This window comes from Sinocyclocheilus anshuiensis, unplaced genomic scaffold (assembly GCF_001515605.1).
Source record: "Sinocyclocheilus anshuiensis isolate Anshui unplaced genomic scaffold, SAMN03320099.WGS_v1.1 scaffold536, whole genome shotgun sequence".
In the NCBI taxonomy this organism is placed as follows: domain Eukaryota; kingdom Metazoa; phylum Chordata; class Actinopteri; order Cypriniformes; family Cyprinidae; genus Sinocyclocheilus; species Sinocyclocheilus anshuiensis.
In genome coordinates this window covers 256,289-275,629 of record NW_015557179.1, presented here as the reverse complement: position 1 = coordinate 275,629, position 19,341 = coordinate 256,289, and the positions used below count along the sequence as shown (strand labels likewise).

Below are 19,341 nucleotides of genomic sequence, written 5' to 3'. Positions count from 1 at the left end.
AATAACGTTTTATGGCGGATGGCAAACCAACTTCTGGTGCATTTACCGCCACCAACTGGACTGGAGTGTGAAGCACGAATAAGCAACTTCGTATTTCCGGTTCCTTCTCTGCATATATTAAAACCTAACTGAGCTACTAAGACAGCTTTGAGCCTACAAAATCCCCAACTTTTTAAAAATGGTCTCTACTTTTTTGACAAACGTTTATAATAACAATTTTATAAGAAACTCCTTTAATATTGGATCCAATCCTCCATGTAAACCAAAATGGCTTAATCTTGGCATAGCATTTGGATATTATCATACAAATATGTTATTTCTAATAAAGTAAAAGAAGTACTTTACAAAATTATTCACGGATGTTATCCTGTAAATGCAGCTGTTAGCAGATACAGTATATTCATAGTGTTTGTGATAAATGTACCTTTTGTAACATATCAGTTGAAGATATTGAACATTTATTTTTCTATTGCTCTTTTTCATTTTCATTTTGGGTTGACTTTAAAATAGACATAACAAAAAAAGTAAACAAAGCCCTTAATTTAGAACCTCGTGATATTTTACTTTGTTTTCAAAACCCATATTTTTCTGAAAAACAAAATTACATTATTAATCTGTTAATTTCATTATTTTAGCAAAGTTGTATATTCGTAAGTCAAAAATAATTCAAAAGAAACCATAATATATTACCTTTTGTAACACTGATCTTAAAATAGATTTTGAAACCCTTTCTAATGAGATCACAAAATAAGAAGCTTATAAAAACAATACAAAATCTAAAGCTTTTCAAATGTATGTAACTGCCCTAATATTATATAGCACTTTTTTATCCTTGCATTTTTTTTAAATGTTATGTTCATGTTCATTTTATGCTTTGAACTTTTATTTTAGAAGTGCTTGTGACAATTTTCTATATCACACAAAGTCCTTCACATTACTGACAACTTGTGATGGGAGAAACGAAGCTTTTCAAAATCGACGGCACCTGCTGGTCAAATCGGTGTAACCAACCTTTTACGAACTAATTGCAAGTATGTAATCTCGATTGTAAGTGTAATCTTCATCGCAAAATGTAAACTATTATCACTATGCATGTAAGGCATGAAGACATTAAGATATTGTAAACATTAACTTCATGATTTTCTGTAGAGCTCAGATTGCTTTTAATGCACAAATCGAATGAATGAATAAATGAAAATATTTCCACTGTCTTTGCCTACGTTCCCTGTCCATGCCTAGACCTGGCTCTGTACATTACGATGACCCAAGATAGTTCATGGGTTCACTAGATCAACGCTATCTAGCGGCGAAACATCGGAATTTTGGAACGTTTCGAAAACAAAAAGATCAGTAAATGTTTCAAAGCTTCATGAAGCACCGTTTCGAAAGCACCTATCATACAATATTGACAACACTATCACAGTTTGTTCAGAAAATGATTTATTAAAGGCTTCCAAATACTTAGAGAGAACAAAACAAAGCAGGTCCTGTGTTTATAATGATATCCTATTAAAATTTTAATTAAATCCACACTTACTCCACACAATTAATCATGGCATCAGTAAGGTAAGTTCTATTCAGTTAACTTAAAAGAACTTTTATGAGGTATAGTTATGCAAAATGTCTTCGCATAAGTAAGAATTTGGAGCTGGATTCAGATCTGAAACCCTGAGATGCTGCATCTCATCCTCTGCTGGATGTTGCTGTCATAAGTTTGCTGCATATTCTTCAATATAGTATGACAAAACCCACTGCACTGCAATGGTATCTTTTAAACTTAAACGTACAGTCCGCCTAAAAATTCTATCATTTATTTCAAACCTGTATGACTTATTCTGTGGAACCCACAAAAGAAGATATTTAGAAGAACCTTGGTGATCAAACAGTTTTGGTGACCACTGGCTTCCATTATAAGGAACATTTCTCAAAATATCTTCTTTAAAGTTCTACAAAAGAAAGTAAGACATACAGGTTTTTGGTTGAACTACCCCTTTAATGACCATTACGCTCTACAACATATCTCTAAATCTCTGTGATTGACTCTCTATCATGCTGTCGTAGACAGAGCGATACACACTGAGGACCTCAAGCGCCGTCGGCCGCATGTGAGGCTCATTCCTCTTGCATTCAGTGTAGATCTGAAACAAGTGGAAATGGATGACATCACTTCCCAGGACACTCCCCAACAGGAAACGTGTCACATCTGGAATCTTCCAGATGTCTGTCTTTTCATCGTAACCAGGCATGGCTTCATCTGAGAACTGCACATCCTCGCCGTAAGGCCACAACTGCTCTGGAGCAGCGAAGTCCCCGGTGAGCTCATGGTGACCGCACTTCACCCCTTGACGTCCCCTCTCCACCTCAGGCAGCGCATCCAAGTCGTTGGCCAACAGACGCATGTCAGATGTGAGCAGAAACTGGCTGAGAGTTTTGTGCAGGTCGTTGGAGTCACACATGACACGGATGCCCACCGGACTGCTGTGCAGGTACGCCAGAAAGGCGACGTAGTCTATAGCCAGCTGTAGTCGAGTATGCCAGGAGTTTCGCCAGTGATATCGGTCTTGCGCGAGAGTGGCATCAAGCGTCAGTGCTGATCCCAGAGGGTGATACTCCGTAACAAACACACCATCCTCTTCACACGCCCCTACAAGCGTCACGACGTGGGCGCTCTGCAAGGCACGTAGCATTGTCAGTCCGTGGAGGAAATCATCTGTATACTGCTCTGATGACAAGACGGAGAGCGCCACCTTCTGACCCCGCCACTCTGACAGATAAACCTAGAAAACACAATCATGCAATCATGTGTCTCTGAGGATGTATTAAAGGAATAGTTCACCCAAAAATGAACATTCACAGTCACTTTCCAACGGTGAATAACACATTTCTATAGAGCACTGCAGAGATTATGTATTTTTGTAGGCTAAAACCCAGAAACGCATTTTAGCACTTCAGGTTCCATCATCCTGAATTCAATGGGTTTTTTGGTTAAATGTCTGAAATAGGGTCTGTGGTTAACACAAGCTCAAAATATTTTCACATTTTATTCTACAACATAAAATACATCAGTAATACCCCAACCGTGTTTTTTTTTTTTTTACTTTTACTTGTCTTTATAAAGAACTACAAAGGTTGTCAGGGACATTAAAATCATTACAGTGAACAGGAAAACTCATCTACTCATTAGTCCACTTTCGCCTTGTGTTCATAATCACGCCCTTGCAAAATATTTTAACTTAATCTTTCAGGTTAAATATTTTTTGAATAAAGACTAAAAGAGTTTTTGGAACTGTAGTGATGGCGATGTTGAAGTCATATGACCGTGGTGTAGATTGTTTATAGCCTACATTTACCTTTTTACTTCTAGTGATTATATTTAGGTTTCAAAATTCATAAGTGCTGTTTTAAAATGTTATCATGATGAACAAAACATGTAAGAACCACTAACTTTTGTTGCTCAAATCGCTTATTTTATGCAATAATCCAAACGGCAATGGAAAAACAGACAGAAAGCAACTGAAAAACAGTGGTGGATGCAGAGTGAGCTGCTGCAGGAAAAGTGCACGACCCATGTTATCCTAAACATGAGAAAGCATCATATTAAACGCTTCAAACAAAAGCATTTAGTCTATGGCGACTTGCCCTGTCATGTGCTGTGACAGATGCATGTGCTCAGGGTTGCCAAGTTTGCAGTTTAACTGCACAAAGCCTACATTGATGCATTCACTATAATTGTTTTCATTGCCTTCAAACTGCACATTGTTTGGAGGACAATACTGGGCAGGATGTGGAATAAGAATTTTGTAAACAACGGATTAAAATGTTTTTGTTTTTTACATTAAATTTATATTTTTTGTATAGTTTCCCATTTGTTTAAATGATTAATAAAGAAATTAATGGACAGATGAATTGTTTATTAAAATAATAATTTGTTGCAGCTAAACTCACCTTCTTCACAGCTCCTTGTCCGATGAGCTTCACACGACGGACCTCAGCACGAATTTCGGGGCACTGAAGCCAAGGGGTACAGGTGGTCCTGGTGCCCACTTTAAAGTGGCGAAGCGGGCACTGCGTGTGTGCTGAGAGAGGGTTAGTGTCCTGATACAGGGCATCTAGGTAGAAATACAGCAGCAGATTGGCGCAGAGGAGAGCTGCCAGACAAAGCAAGACCGCAGGCAGTCCACACCTCGTCCCAAAGGTGCCACAGACAGCAGTGCCACCCATAATGACATCTTAACCTGTTTATCAGAACACATGAAGAGATTTCAGACAAATATCACGAGGGAAATGAGAACAGCAGTCAGATTATCAGATATAAGAGATTTGGGTTATAATCGGTAGCATATCACACACAACAGATGACATCCATAAAGACTTTTAAAAAGCTTTCTATTTGAGGAATTTCGAATTTGGGGAGCATTTAGGTGCCTTATTAGAGTGTCAACTGTTATCATAAAATTTGTCAAAACTGCTCACTGCGTTTTTAAACGGATGTCATTTGATTTAAGTACTGAAAACAGAATGGTAATACAAAAGAGACTTATTTTGCCCAGAGGTCGTGTCTAATATGATTTTACGACTATATGCCTTTAACACACCAGTTTGCATTAGTATAATTATACTGGTTCACTAGCCGCAGACACCAATGTCCTCCAGTTCATACGACGTCAAAACAACTGATTTCTGTTGCGCAAGCGTTGAATAATTTGCTGGTTCAGGTTCCAAGCCGTCAGATTCCTCAATGTTGTTGTTCCGGATTGTCTCGCTCTATGAAGTTATTAAGAGAAGCGCACTGTATCCGGAAGACACATCGCCCTCTAGCGCCAGCACAGTGTAACATTGCACTCGCGATCTTATCTTAACTCATCATTAGTTCATAGTCAAGTAATTATTAATTCAGGTATTAGTACATGATAATTCATGTACTGTTATTGTAAAGTGTTACCCAGAAGTCCTCCGAGAAATCTAATCCCGTCCGGATATGTCTAATTGTTTGATGATCCGATTCTCCGACCGCTGGCTCCACTTTCATCACGGATATAAGCCCTAACAATAACATGAAATCAACAAGAATATGCCGATCACGGAAACTCATAGCAGAGTTAGGTAAGAATCTAGTCCTATTGCAGTTTTCTCGATTGTTAATATAACTGATTTTAGTTGGCATTTTTTCCCCCCAAACCATTAATTCAGTATTCAAAACAAAGACACATTTCTCAAAAGTTTAACAATGAGTACGTTAAAAATTAGGTAGCAAAACTGATGACACACCAATCAGAATCTCTGCATCCTAACAACCGAGAGAGCTGAGCCAATCATCTACAGGGGTTTTATAATTAGTTACACATACAGTATAATTACAGTTCAGTACCAGTACATTAGATAATGGAAATGTCACTATTCTATATGTACAGTAAACTGTAGCACATGTTGTACACCTTCAAGCGCGTGACTGTCAAATTGTATTTGTAACCATTTTTTATGTGTACTGCATTTTTGCAGAACTGAGAAATGACTGCCTAGAAATATAGCTAGAGACATAGCTAGTCTTGTGTCAGGAGACCAAGAAACTGCTATAGTACTGTATGCTGTAATGAAATATGGCAGAATGTGCAGAGGATGCTAAATTAGCTTTTTTTATTTTATTTTTTACTGTACTGTATTGTGGTGTAAGCCAAGTTCATACAATTCTTTGGCACAGTTTCTGAAAGCTGACACTCAAACAGCAGAAGCACACACCAAATCTGCAAAACCATACACTAATTCTCGGCCTTCTCGGCCTTTTCATAAAACACTTTTTGCAAAACACAACACACGAATCTCTATGTAACACACAAAAATCTAACAGGAATTAATATTATGGCAAAGGTGTTTGCAAATGTTTGCTTTTGAGATGTGTTTGTGATATTTTGAATGCAGTGCTTCATTTTGCAAGAGATGTGAGGCATTTTGTGTGTGTTCTTGGATTCGTGTGTAAAGTTTTGAAAAAAAAAGAGGCATATGCTGCGGCGCCCGGGGAGCAGTTGGGGGTTCGGTGCCTTGCTCACTCCCCCCACCTCGAACCCGCAACCTTTGTGTTACGAGTCCGACTCTCTAAAGCCACGACTTCCCCCATATATATATATATATATACACACCCTCATATATACACCCTAACCCTAAAATGAAAATCCTAGAATCGCCCTGCTTCTAGCACTGGTAGTGCAAATTAATATTTTAAAAAGCAAGATATTTATATTTTCATATCAGTATTAAAAGTATTCATATTTCAAGATAACTATTTCTGTTACTAACGTAGGCCTACTGATGAACTTCAACAAGCCTCTGGAGTCAATGTTGATATTATTGTATTTCTTTCTAATGTCAGGAAATTCAAAAATATTTATTGCTCTTAAACTTGCATTAAACGTGATTATACCATCTAAGTAGCCTATGTAATTTTAATAGAACCGCATGTCTTCTTTAGTGATACAAGCTCAGAAACATTTATAACCTGTTGAAGTGTTTTACGTTGTGTATTGACTTGGTGCAGTGATGGCTATTAAAATTTTATTTATTTTATTTTATTATATTATATATATATATATATATATATACATATGGAGTCAATGTTTCAAAAGCATCGTCGAAATGTGGAAAAAAAAAAATTCACACTTTAGGTGCTTTTGTTATTAGTTATACACAATATGTTCTTTAACCCACACGTGATTTATCTTTTATTCATAAGAGAACACAAGTCGGTTTCCACGGATAGCGTTTATTAAATATTAAAGCATGTGGTGTCGAATTGACACCCTCGTGCCACAAGCCCTTTATCTGAAGATCAGGCAAGACCTTTCATGTCAGGGCAATGCACTTTACCTGGGCCACACTCTAATTCAAGGTAAACAGAAATTGTATAATGTAGGTTTTTTTGACGGCAGAATGGAGCGACGCACATCTAGGGCTGAGGAGGAGCGAGCGGAGAGGAGAGTGAGGTTCCGCGTGGCGTCGGCGCACAGCGGTCGCGTGCTGCAGGAGGTGTTCAGAGAGCACGCGCTCGAAGACTCCGCGGACACGGACACGGACACCACCGTGAGCTCAGAGCCAGAGCGCTCCACCTCGCCCGCCGTCACGGAGGCAAACAGCCATTTGAGCGGCCCGATGGGGCCAGAACCGGAGAACAGCGGCAGCGAACCGGACGAGCTGCTCATGTACGCTAGTGCAAGCAAGGAGAAGCTTTTCACCGGAAAACGCGTGAACATCTTCAGTAAGAACGGAACTATTCGAGGCGTGAGAGATAAAGTCAGCGCGGGACAGGTGTTGTTTAACAACCTCTCCCAAATGTATGGGGTACGTTTTATTTGGAGCAATATAATTAATACATTTATTGATGTTTAATACAGTTGTGAAAATATTTTTCTGTAGGCCTATAAGAGAAGAAAGGGAGAATGGATGGATGAGTTTTTAATAGCTGGAAAAAGGAACTCAGTGAGCCTTATAATGACTGACTAATTAGGCTACTGTGAGAAAGAGGCTATGTTTACCGAATAACATGTCCAGGTTATATTTAACCTAAAATCACAAGAAATATTAAATAATAACATGCTTAGAAAAAGAAAGATTTGTGCATTGATGACAGTTAAGCACAAGAATATAGGCATTTTTATACAGAATATAATTATTTTTCCTTTTGATTTGAGGGTGTTTTCATGAGATGCACCCAACAGTTGTCATATTCAGAGGAAAATTATGACTTTACTTCATATATATCACCCATTAACAGATTGGTATAATAATATAAGAATTATTACATTACCATGTAAAAGTATTACTAAGGGTTACAACCAGTAAAAAGTTTGGACACACCACACATTCTTTATTATTACTTTTTAAACATTTTAAACTACATTAAAACTATTTATATGTGGCACAATTTATATTTGTGTAGAAACTTTTAGATCAAAGATTTTAAAATAAATAAGGTTATAAATTCATGTTCAAACTTTACCGCTAGAGTACATATTTTTCACTTCAATCTTTTGGCATAGTGTTTTCAGTGTATAATGTTACTATTATTAACCTGTAAATTACTTACTCTTGAAGAAATATATATATATATATATATATATAAATATTTATCCTAATTCTATAACAAGTTAATTTCAGATTTGTAAACTATTTCATCATTAATCTATAATGTGTGTCTAATAAATTAATAAATAATGTGTGTCTTTCAAAGGATTCCCTTATTATGAACCGGCCTAAAAGACCATGAGATTTTGTCTGAAAACAGCCCTGGATGTCCTGCAGCAGAGGATGCTGGGTCACAACGTCACCCTGGGTGGATGTGCAACAGGCTTGAGTGTGTGAAAGTGATGATCAGCGGCCAATGTTTTTTGTTTATAAGTGCTTCTCAATATTTGTGTATATTGTAGTTCTGTAAATATATTTTATATTCACGTTTTGCGAAAGCATTTTTGAAAAAAGGAACCGAAGGTATCTGTAAAGTCAAATGGTTGCTTGGAGCATTCTGTTTGCCTATGTTTGAGGTGTCTTTTCTTTATTTTGACCTTTCATTGTTTGTGATTAAATTATTGTGATTTTTTTTAGACAATAAGATGTTTTAATCAAGTTTTATACATATTATACATACAGTTTTAATGCAATAAAAACAAAAAAGTCATACAAACCTTTTTATTTTTGTTCATAATTTTTGGAATATAAATTTTTGATTCATCTAGTATCAGTTATGTGTGCATTCTAATATCAAAAATTATTTTGCTAACCCGGCTCTTCAAGTTAGCTTTTTGTTTTTTATTCATCTGATAAAAATGTACAGTAACTTTGATTTGCCTCCACTTTGACAAGCAATGTGAATTATGTGCAAACTGGATTTTCATCTGATCTTAGAGTGATAATCTCTTATAATAGTTGAGATTTCAGAAGACAGTTAGGAGAGCGAAGACCCCGTACAGAAGAGCGCAGGGATAGGCCACCAGCAGCTGCTGCCCACTCATGTCAAGAGTGGAACTGAAGATCTTAGAAGCTGATAGACTGCACCAGCTAATCACAAACAAGGCCAACAGCGTTCCCAAGAGCCCTCTGCATTAAAATAAAAGCCACTTGTTATTCACATGCAACATACTTGAAATTATACAGTCTTCAAAATAAAGGTTCCAAAAGGGGTTTTTTGAATTTTGGGTTCCCCAAAGAAGTTTTCAGTAAACAGTTCTTTAAACAGCATTGTTTTGTAGTTGTAGTGTGAAGTACATTTGAATAATCTAAAGAACCATTTTCCAGTATAAAGAACTTTTTATTCAACAGGTTCCATGAATGTTAAAGGTCTGTTCACACCAAGCATGATAATTATAACGATAACAATAAAGACATAGTTTAAAAAACTTCTAAAGTTAAAAGAATATCAAGAGTCCACACCGCAACTATAATGATAATGGCACAGAGGAACAATGTGATTTGAATCACTTTCAGAACGCTGATAAACAATAATAAAAAACGTTAATAGCCAATCAGAATCCATCCTGCTTTAAAGAACTTGAACATCTAAAGAAATAGTTGACCCAAAAATGAAAATTTGCTGGAAATTTACACATACTCAAGCCATCCAAGATGCAGATGAGTTTGTTTCTCAACAGAACAGATTTGGAGAAATGTAGCATTACATCACTTGCTCACCAGTGGATCCTCTGCAGTGAATGGGTGCCGTCAGAAAGAGAGTCTAAAGAGCTGATAAATACATCACAATAATCCTCAAGTAATCCACACGACTCGTTATTATGGATTATGGACTCGTATTTTGGCCAGAAGTGACAGTTTAAAGTTAAAACGTCTTAATGATAGATTTGTTTCTTATAAATGCGCAGCTTTTCGGTTCACAAGATGTACAATGATGGACTGGAGTCTTGTGGATTATTGTGATGCTTTTATCAGCTATGTGAACTCTCATTCTGACTGTACCATGGTGCATTGGTTTAGATGCTAATATATTTATGGTTATAGTTATCATTCTTGTATGGAAAGAATGAGTGGAAAGAGTGTATGGAAAATGTAAAACTGTGTTTTTTTTATTATTTGTTGTGGCTATAAAACGCTCAAAGAAATGGTAAATGTTTCTATACAGTTATGGATACTCACTGAAGGGAATAAAGAACAGCAAAGGCAGAGAGTCCCACCATTGGAAGGAGGCAGTATCCCAGCACACTCACCACACAGCCACAGGATATGCTGTAACTGCTCTTCAGGTTCAACAGCATGTACATCCCCACACATCCCAGAGCACTGATGCCATACACATACCCAAAGTGTGCTTGCCCTGCCTGCCGAGAGAATACACACACAAATCCACAGGTACATGCTCTGGACATTACATATATTTTCATTTCCTCTGCAATACAATTTACTGTGTACCTCTAGTTAATGGTTTCACAAAGGTTCAGGATGTGCCATCAATAGTGTGGCTCCCAGAGCAATGCAGAAGAGAACAGGCCCAGTGAGGTCTGTCTCATTCATAATACTGCCATCAGCAGGCTTCAGTGGATTTAACACAGTCAGAGTCTTCTGCCAAATATGGTCAAAGTTGATGCCCTCAACTCTGTGGAAAAAAAAAATACACATATTTTTAATTAAAAAAAAAATATTTATATTAAGTTTGATTAATGCATAAAATGCCCTTTCTTTTTTAAAGCTGAAGTTTGCAGTGTTAAAGGGATAGTTCACCCAAAAATGAAAATTTGTCTCATGTTTTTCCAAGCCTGTATGAGTTTCTTTCTTTTGTTGAAGACAAATATACAAAAAGAGAGAGAGAGAGAGAGAGAGAGAGAGAGAGAATATGTTGGTAACCAGTTGCTGGTAACCATGGACTTTAATAGCATTTTTTTTTTGCATACTATGGAAGTGAATACCGGGAACATTCTTCAAAATATCTTCTTTTGTGTTTATCAGACGAAGAAACTCATGCAGGTTTGGAACACCTTGAGGGTAAGTAAATGATGACAAAATGTTCATGTTTGGGTTGACTATCCCTTTAGGGTGTGGTCACATTTGAGAAATATCTGCAAAATTTCGCAGGAAAAAGGTCGATTGTCGATAGTTTTGATGTATGATGCACAGCTCACACAGAGGTCACTTTCAAATCAATTAGAATTCACATAAAGAACTTTAAACCTGTTGCGAAATCTGCGTGGGGAAATTCTTCACCTTCACACGAAATTCCCAGTTGTGTGTATTACTTTATTTTGCAACGCAGAAGTAAGCTATTTTCTGTGAATGTGCGATACTTCCACTTCATTAGCCGCTATAGGTAAATAACAAGAAGAATAACAAAGTGCAGTAAACAGTACAACTATTTGCTCTTCAAACCAGTGTTTATGATTATGAAAAGACATTAAAATAATATAACAAATACCAGTGTGCAGTATCAAAAAGCATAAACTGACTGTTTTACGACAGGTAAACAGATGGATAAAAATGAGTGAATTTAGCCTATGAAAATGTGTGACTTGACTCGCCCTTGACCCCACCAATGGCTTAAGTTGTGGTGGGGCAAGGTTTTTTTTTTCCGTTTTGAAAAATAAAATAAAAAATCACACACAGACACATAAATATATATATATGTGTGTGTAACTTTTTTTTTTTTTGCGGTTCTGTTCAGTGGTGCAGAATTACACACTTCAGCTTAAAGATGTTTTCTTATAAATTATATTTATTACCTTCTAAGAGTGGCGGCTCTTCCTCATATGAGTCTATATATTCTGTTTGCTCGGGTGGCGCTACAGGCTGATACACTTGTCCACTATAAGATGCTGTAGTGGTATATTCATCTGCTAAATGTGCGGAATTATCACTGATGATCAGACAGTAAATAATGAATCAACATTTACATTGCACACAGAAACACATTAGCTGATATACCTTAATAAATGAGATATCAAACACATGTATGCATTTACACTTACACTTCATGGTATTCTGGATTGACGTAGACTGGATCATAGCCATATACATCCTCCTGCTGACCATCCATATAATATCCAGACTGACAGAAGTCTTGTTCAAAGTTTTGGAAGTCTCCCGTTCTGCTTAAAGTAATGAGGAATGTCTACACAAGTTCATTTGTGGTATAAAACAGTTCTGAATTTAAGTTCTTACCTTTACGTGTCCTTTAAAGTCAGGGTTTGATTTGAAGATCTTGGTTTGTTTGCACCGAGTCTTTGCTTGGTCACTGAGCAGCTGTTTTGCTGTATGTGTGTATGAGATGCTATTAATAGTCTTCTATATTTGCTTGTGGGACATGAGCAGCACTGTCAGTGTGCTGGCAGGTCATGTTGTAAAGCCATCCTGATGATCTCTGGATCTACTGACTGATGACATGCTCATCACTCAATGTTCAGTACAACTGCTGTACAATTAAATCATATCCTCTGTATCTGTTCATGAAAATGAACACAGTTACAGAAATAAAGGTAGGACAAAAAATGACATTCTTGTTATTTGAAAATATACACCTTAAAATAAAGAGACAAACATCAGTAAAGATTATGTCTAACACTTTATAACAGCAAAAAATGCAGCATCTTTACAGTATAGGCTCAATGTTTGCGAATGTTTACAAAAATGTCTAAATACAGCATTGACTTTCACATTCGTTTTTTTTAGGCAAAGGAACCAATACAGTACATTTCCCCTAATATGAATAACCTCTTAATGAAACAGTATAGTATTTTTTAGATTTTCAAAAATACATCATTACTTAGAAAAATTACCTTACATGATAACAATTTCACCATCTTCCCATTAAAATGTTATTTTAGTTACATTTAGTTATGTTATTATTCGATGTCTATGAAACAATCCAGCTATAAAAAAGGCATCAGAAGACATAAATCAAAAAGGTCAAAGTTATGTCCATGTTCAGTAAACTGCTAGACTATTTTTTTATATTAAATACTGTTTGAATTGTTTGTTTGCACTAAAAATGACAATTTAATATTGTGGGTGGTTTTATGCCTAGACTTTTTAAGTCCTCCTGAATATTATTTCACTCAGTGTCCCTCATGTCTAATCTTCAATGCCAACATTATCAGTGTTGATAAACAGGCATTTCTACATTAAAATTCTTATAATTTGTAGTTTAGACATTCATGAACACTTCCAGGTATTTCATAGCTGATATGCAATATTTAACTTATACTTTGACATTATTTAGCTCTCTTAACTGTGATGAGGTCAGATGATCTACAGGTCTGGCAGAACACTGGAGCTCATACTGGAAACTGGTGCTTGGGTTAAAAAGCTTGCATGGGATTCCTTCTCTTCATTCCTGTGGAAAAGACAGACAGATAACTGCAAATTATGTCTATGTGCGATAGGGCAGAACAAAAAGTCTGCAGAAAGTATTCACCGCCATTGTTTTCCTCTTTTTGCTGCTCTGCAAAGTCAAAGTGATGTTTTGAACTGACATGTTTTTAAACTTTTGTATGAATAATAATTGATGACGTTCAGAATTATATTAAAAATAGATGACTTGATTGATAAGTGTCCAATCTTATTTGATCAACCAGAAAACCATAGATTTGTAGGCATGTCTCACCCTGGACTGCTGCTACACTGGTTCCCATCAGACTCTGTCAGAGCTGGAGCATGAATTGGTTTCCTTCAGAATTGTAGAAAACAAAAGTGCCATGAAAATACACATTTGTTACTCCTTTGATTCAGTGTCCTGAAAGTTCTGAATCTGCTTTTGATACTCATAAATTGAGAGGTGCAAATAAGCTCAAGGTTTAAATTTTTATTATAATTTTTTTTTTACTATGTCATTATTACTATCTTTGTCTCACCAACTCTGCTTTTTCTTTCAAGGCAGATGATACCATACCAAAGAGATTATGACAAATTTACAATTTATCTTAATATGTAAGATAATAATAAATACTTACTTTGATTTCAGGTTATTCATTTTAGCAAAGACCAGTCTGAGAACTCTCTCTCTTTGCTCCCAGGTCATCTCTGATATGTTCACTTATGCTTTCTTCAGATTGCTGATGAAATAACACAAAAAAGCATCTTTTAGTTATCATTTCATCAGAAGAGAATTTTGAAAATTGTCTAAAAACACAAAATAAGCATAAGATCCTCACCCTTTTTCAGCCTCGTCCATACCAATGGAAGTGCTGTGGGGTGTTCTGTTGATGGTGTGAATGTGAGCGTTCTCCCTTCTGCCTGATAGGAACTCATCCATCCGCCTGCTATGATTTACTTCTGCTTCCTGTCTGAAATACATAATGTCGCTTATAATATAATTTATGTAAAAAAGGCTTGAAGGTTTTGCAGTAAACTGGAGCCTGGATCTCTTGCTTGTTAACTTTTATTTCTAGAATTAATTAGGGGTGTGTGATATTGAGAAAAAAAATTCTATCTTAATATTTTATGGGATTTTATCGAATTGATTGAAATCAGCTTTGACAACATCCATCTTTGCACCGCAGTAGTAGCACAGAAGCTGCATCTAAAGTGGCATTTAGATGTATTTACACAGACTGTTTAATACAGTTCAGATGTGACTTGAATGCATTTCCTACTGCATTTACAATTACATACATAATGAAAAAAAAAAGTATTATTTTTTAATATTTCATTATGAAATTAAAATGAACGTTTATATATGAAACTAAAACCACCAGTCGGTGGCGGCAAGTCACTGTCTGAACGAGTTAAGTTATTGAGTCATTCATTCAAATGATTTGTGCAAAAAGCTAATTAATTCAGTCACTGAATCATTCACTGAATTCATTTGTCCAAAACGTGAATTTATTCAGAAACGAAACACCGATGTGTTTTGTTGGAGACACAAAACAGTTCTTCTGTAGTTTTATTTGGAAATTTTTGTTGAAAAAATAAAGCAAAACCAGAGAATATTGTGTCTAAAATGTAACTCAAAATGCTAACTTATTTTTTATTGAATTATTTTATTAAATCAACACGACATTCACAATAGTGCTGATAATCAAGAAAAACAGCACTGATATAAATATAAGACAAAAATCATGGGGGGAAATGACCCTGTATATCCTGAATTTTGGGTGCATTCAAACTGCTTTCTATCAAATGTGACCCTGGAGCACAAAACCAGTCTTAAGTCACTTGGGTATATTTTTAGCAATAGCCAAAAAAAAAAACATTGTATGGGTCAAAATTATCAATTTTTCTTTTATGCCAAAAATCATTAGGATATTAAGTAAAGATCATGTTCCATGAAAATATTTTGTAGATTCCCTACCGTAAATATATCATAACTTAATTTTTGATTAGTAATATGCATTGCTAAGAACTTCATTTGGACAACTTTAAAGGCGATTTTCTCAGTATTTTTTTTTTTTTGCACCGTCAGATTCCAGATTTTAAATCTCAAAAAAACTGAACCTTATGACTGGTTTTGTGGTCCAGGGTCACAAATAGGCTGCATCATGCAGTGAAGGTGTGTTTTTTGCAAAGAGAGTGTATGAATGAATGAATAGTGAAGTGCACCTTTGCATTAGCATCTCCTGCTTCACGTGGTTCAGAGCCTCATAGAACAGGATCTCCATGTCTGAGCGCTGCTCCACTATGCTGCGGGCTATTCTCTTCACTCGGCTCAGCTCTCTGTCCTGTACGCTCAGGAGCTTCTGCAGTTTGTCCAGCTCTACGCCGCTGGCCTGACTCCTGACTGCAGCAAACTCCTTGATATCAGCCTTCTCCCACTCAAACTCAGCCACCCTGCTGGCCAGGGCCTGCTCCAGCGTGAACACCTTGGCCCTCAGCCCAGAAACTGTGCTCCGCTGGGCTGTAAGCTTAGATATGGTGTCATTTGAGGTGTCCTGACTCATCTCCTGCAGGGTGAATGAAATTGTGGGTTCCAATGAAACTGGTCATTATAAATGTCTGCTACTTCATAGGCAAGCTTTATAGTAGACAAGGGTCTAATTAAGCTAATTTTGAATTTCATTTTATTTGTGCATGTGTGCATTTATGTGAGTGCCCAAGAAAGTTGTAATTATAATTTTTAATGATGTAGTATAATAAATAATATAGTATACATAAATTATAATTAATACAATATAATAATGTAACAAGTAAAATAATTGTAATAATGTAAGTCTTTACTGTCACCTCTAATGAATTTTATGCATCCTTGCTGAATAAAAGTATTAATTTCTTTCAAACAAAAAAAGAAGAAAAAAAAAAACTGACCTCAAACTATTAAATGGTAGTCTTGGTGAACTACAGTGTGTCTCACCTTATGCAGACTAAGGATGTTGTTCTCTTCTGCCAGCGCTGCATTTCTCTTCCGCAGATCCTCCACCTCTTTGATGTGGTAACCCAATGCCTTATTTAGTCGCACATTCTCCTTGAACATGGAGCGAGATGCGTCATCCAGCTGTCTGATAGGGCCGAGATGGAGGATGTCATCTCATTTATCTCATGCAAAATGTATCTCACAAACAGTTCCAAAGGCATCAGGTAGAAATGTGTAGTGGTGCTGGGATACTGGGAGAGATGGAGAAGATACATACATGATGGCTTCATTGTGAGCTCTTTCTGCAAGCACAGCAATCTTTTGCTCAGCTTCCTTCTCTAGATGAACCTAATGAATGTAGAATGAGAGAGACACTGAGAGAGAGAATGAGGAAGATTTTGCTGAAATGTTTTTTAGTATATACCTTATTATTGAAGAACTTTTGCTCCATTCTTGCAAGTGTTTTCTTGTGTTCTAGATCTGCATTGTCCATAGTTTCTTTCATCTGTACAAACAATGGTGATGTTATAACAGACATAGCACTCTATACTAGTACCTCTGCAAAACTGTGTACATGAAATAAATAGAGTAAATTATACATTTTTAAGTTCTTGCTCCATTTGGGGCTTCTTCTTAAGGAAGTCATTGATGATCTTAAGCTCCTCTTGAATCATGTTGAACTCGCTAGATCTCTTGTTAAACTTCTCCTCCAGCTCATTGATCTTTAGTTTGTATTGAGCGGCCTGTGATGACAATCAGTGAGAAACGCTGAGCAGTCAGCAACAAGGCAGTGAGAACACGAATGACCTGATCAGTTCCTGTTAAAAAATAACACTGGACTGGGAAAAACTGTGTTTAATATAAAAATGTATCTGTTGAGTATTATCTATTATCCATTATTAATGAAAGAAATGCCAGTGTTCAAATTAATGTTCACAAAGATGATACTTTTAGTTATGTAAAAATGGCATTATCATTATCGTTCACTTGTATACAGTTGCTGTATAGATGGAATTAATTTTTTTTAAGTGAATGGCTATTTATCTATTTAAATGGATGACTTTCTATTTTTCAAACATTGTATTTTCATGATTTGTATTGATGGTGTATTTTCAATTATTGCAATCTTTGTTTTAAAACATTAATCTGACAAAATAAAGCTCAAACCACAATAAGAACAAAGACTGAATTTATCCTTGTTTTCCCAAATGAGTAATGACATTTCTTACCAAGTTCTCTTTTTCCTGAGAGGCCCTTGTTTTCTCAAGCTGTATTTGTTGTTCCAGTGCCATTATCTGAGAAAACAACATTTTAAAGGGTTAGTTTACCCCAAAATGAAAATTGTCATAATTTACTCACTCCCAAGTTGTTCCAAAACCCATAAGACTTTCGCTCGTCATCTTCGAAACACAAATGAAGTTTCAGTGCCTCTATCGAAAGTGTATTATATAAAAACTTAAAAAATTCATTAAAGGGGTCATATGATGTTGCTAAAAATAACATTATGCGTGGCTGACTCTTAACTTTTATAAAGAATATCTCTTTGGATTTGAGACTTTAGTCTTTGCAACTTTACAGATCTTCTTTATGCACCAAGAGCTTGTAACACTCCAAAGAGAAAGGAAAAATTGAAATCGCATCATATGACCCCTTTAAGAGATCATAAATGTCCTCCATAGGAACCAAAAGGTTTAATAATCCAAGTCTTCTGAAGAGACACAATCACTTTATATGATGAAGTCGAAGTTTAATTTAGGCTTTTATTCACATATAAACATTGATCAATGTACATACATAGAGCACATCATACAGTATAAATGCTCAACTGCACTTGCTTGATGCGCAAGAACAAACCTCATTGGTTCTTGAGTGTGACGCAAACATGTTTCAATTTATAATATGTGCAACGTTTATATAAAATTAAACCTATTACATAAAGCAATCGTGTCTCCTCAGAAGATTTGTATTAAACTGCTTGATTCATATGGATTACTTTTATGACCTGCTTTTTAAACTTTTGGAAGCAGATGATGACAATGATGAAACAATATGAGAATAAGACTTGAAAAGAAAACCATGTGTGTATGTACTGTAGCTGTAATAATCAAATGCATTAAATGCCTTCTCCTCGTTTTGCAGGTCTTTGTTCCTCAGAACAGCGATGATCTCGATGCTGTTCTTCTCAGTGTTGTGCTGTAGATCAGTGAGCTGCTGGGTGATTTTGCTCAGTCTTCGCGCTGTTTCACGGTAACGTCACTCCACGCGTGAACCCTCCGTCAGATCACACCTGGCCTCCCACAGAGCCGCGTTTGCTTTTGCCCTCTCTGTATCAGACTCCTTTTCTCGTTTTGACTCTTGCTTGGATCTTTCTTTCCTTTTCTATATGTATATATATATAGATAGAGAGATGCGAATAATCAAGATCATAAAGTAAACTATGCAGTCAGATATACTTTTCCAGTTATTAAAACTAGTTGGATTAGCAGTTTTTCCAAACAAACGCAAGGATATATTGGAATCAACGGACAGATCAATGCGTTTTTACTCACCCTTTTCCTTTCTTTCATTTTTTAATCGGCATCTTCTCTCTGTGCTTCGATCAGCAGCGTTTATTGACCTGCTCCTGCAGGACTAGTTTGTTTAGGCCTGTTGCCATGGAGACTGTTGCACGTCACATGGGTCGGTATAAACAAGCTGGAAACTTTTTATTTTCCATAAAATCTTTAATAACCTTTATTGTCAAGGTTTTTAAATCTTAACTATTTTTAATGTTGTATCAAACATTTGTGACCAACTGAAATACGGATGAAAAATTCTCTTTACTAATTATCAATAACATAATGCAGCCTTCCACGTAAAAGAATACAGACCCCCGCACTGCAATAAAGTACTGTACATGTACTTCACACTGTAATAACGCACATTTTAGAGTAAAAAGCTATTATCTTTTTGTAGTGAACGTGACCATTATATTGTGGCCTCATTCTCTTTTTAGATATGCATAACTCATGTCCATATCAGAAACTGAAAACAAACCATTTGTATTGTTAATAAGCATTCACCTACTTGCACAA

The 19,341-nt window shown here is 36.1% G+C and overlaps 3 protein-coding genes and 1 pseudogene across 6 annotated transcripts; 1 reads left to right on the top strand and 3 right to left on the bottom strand.

Annotated features, from left to right (window-relative positions):
* Window positions 1–1,939: 1,939 nt before the first annotated feature.
* Window positions 1,940–4,771, bottom strand: pomk (protein O-mannose kinase). 2 transcript variants are annotated; one of them, XM_016473855.1, is made up of 3 exons: window positions 4,542–4,771; window positions 3,946–4,235; window positions 1,940–2,777 (listed from the first exon to the last, which is right to left on the bottom strand). In XM_016473855.1, the coding sequence occupies exons 2-3, from the start codon at window positions 4,219–4,221 to the stop codon at window positions 2,010–2,012; spliced, it is 1,044 nt and encodes a 347-aa protein (XP_016329341.1). In that variant the 5' UTR covers window positions 4,222–4,235; window positions 4,542–4,771; the 3' UTR covers window positions 1,940–2,009. The 2 variants fall into 2 exon arrangements, with proteins under 2 accessions (XP_016329341.1, XP_016329340.1); XM_016473854.1 differs by having other exon boundaries at window positions 4,596–4,771.
* A 254-nt stretch (window positions 4,772–5,025) lies between these two features.
* On the top strand, window positions 5,026–8,383 carry LOC107678555 (glutaredoxin domain-containing cysteine-rich protein 1-like). 3 transcript variants are annotated; one of them, XM_016473859.1, is made up of 3 exons: window positions 5,026–5,103; window positions 6,921–7,329; window positions 8,219–8,383. In XM_016473859.1, exons 1-3 carry the CDS (start codon window positions 5,072–5,074, stop codon window positions 8,252–8,254), a joined length of 477 nt encoding a protein of 158 aa, XP_016329345.1. In that variant the 5' UTR covers window positions 5,026–5,071; the 3' UTR covers window positions 8,255–8,383. The 3 variants fall into 3 exon arrangements, with proteins under 3 accessions (XP_016329345.1, XP_016329344.1, XP_016329343.1); XM_016473858.1 differs by lacking the exon at window positions 5,026–5,103 and having other exon boundaries at window positions 6,680–7,322; XM_016473857.1 differs by lacking the exon at window positions 5,026–5,103 and having other exon boundaries at window positions 6,680–7,329.
* A 396-nt stretch (window positions 8,384–8,779) lies between these two features.
* LOC107678492 (protein YIPF7-like) lies at window positions 8,780–12,319 on the bottom strand. Its single transcript, XM_016473772.1, has 6 exons — window positions 12,287–12,319; window positions 11,952–12,094; window positions 11,706–11,839; window positions 10,441–10,586; window positions 10,132–10,313; window positions 8,780–9,081 (listed from the first exon to the last, which is right to left on the bottom strand). The coding sequence occupies exons 1-6, from the start codon at window positions 12,317–12,319 to the stop codon at window positions 8,919–8,921; spliced, it is 801 nt and encodes a 266-aa protein (XP_016329258.1). The 3' UTR covers window positions 8,780–8,918.
* Window positions 12,320–13,066: 747 nt separating this feature from the next.
* Window positions 13,067–18,848, bottom strand: LOC107678520 (basal body-orientation factor 1-like; annotated as a pseudogene).
* Between the last annotated feature and the right edge of the window lie 493 nt (window positions 18,849–19,341).

What these genes read in the sequence shown, in the direction of transcription:
- pomk (XM_016473855.1), bottom strand. Translation starts at nt 4,221, where the DNA reads ATGGGTGGCACTGCTGTCTGTGGCACCTTTGGGACGAGGTGTGGACTG. An exon ending in GACAAGGAGCTGTGAAGAAG is followed by an intron (nt 2,778 to 3,945) that starts GTGAGTTTAGCT and finishes TGTGTTTTCTAG; the next exon opens with GTTTATCTGTCAGAGTGGCG.
- LOC107678555 (XM_016473857.1), top strand. Translation starts at nt 6,772, where the DNA reads ATGTGGTGTCGAATTGACACCCTCGTGCCACAAGCCCTTTATCTGAAG. An exon ending in ACCTCTCCCAAATGTATGGG is followed by an intron (nt 7,330 to 8,218) that starts GTACGTTTTATT and finishes TGTCTTTCAAAG; the next exon opens with GATTCCCTTATTATGAACCG.
- LOC107678492 (XM_016473772.1), bottom strand. Translation starts at nt 12,319, where the DNA reads ATGACCTGCCAGCACACTGACAGTGCTGCTCAT. An exon ending in ACACTGACAGTGCTGCTCAT is followed by an intron (nt 12,095 to 12,286) that starts GTCCCACAAGCA and finishes GAACTTGTGTAG; the next exon opens with ACATTCCTCATTACTTTAAG. An exon ending in GCTGTTCTTTATTCCCTTCA is followed by an intron (nt 9,082 to 10,131) that starts GTGAGTATCCAT and finishes ATTTTAATGCAG; the next exon opens with AGGGCTCTTGGGAACGCTGT.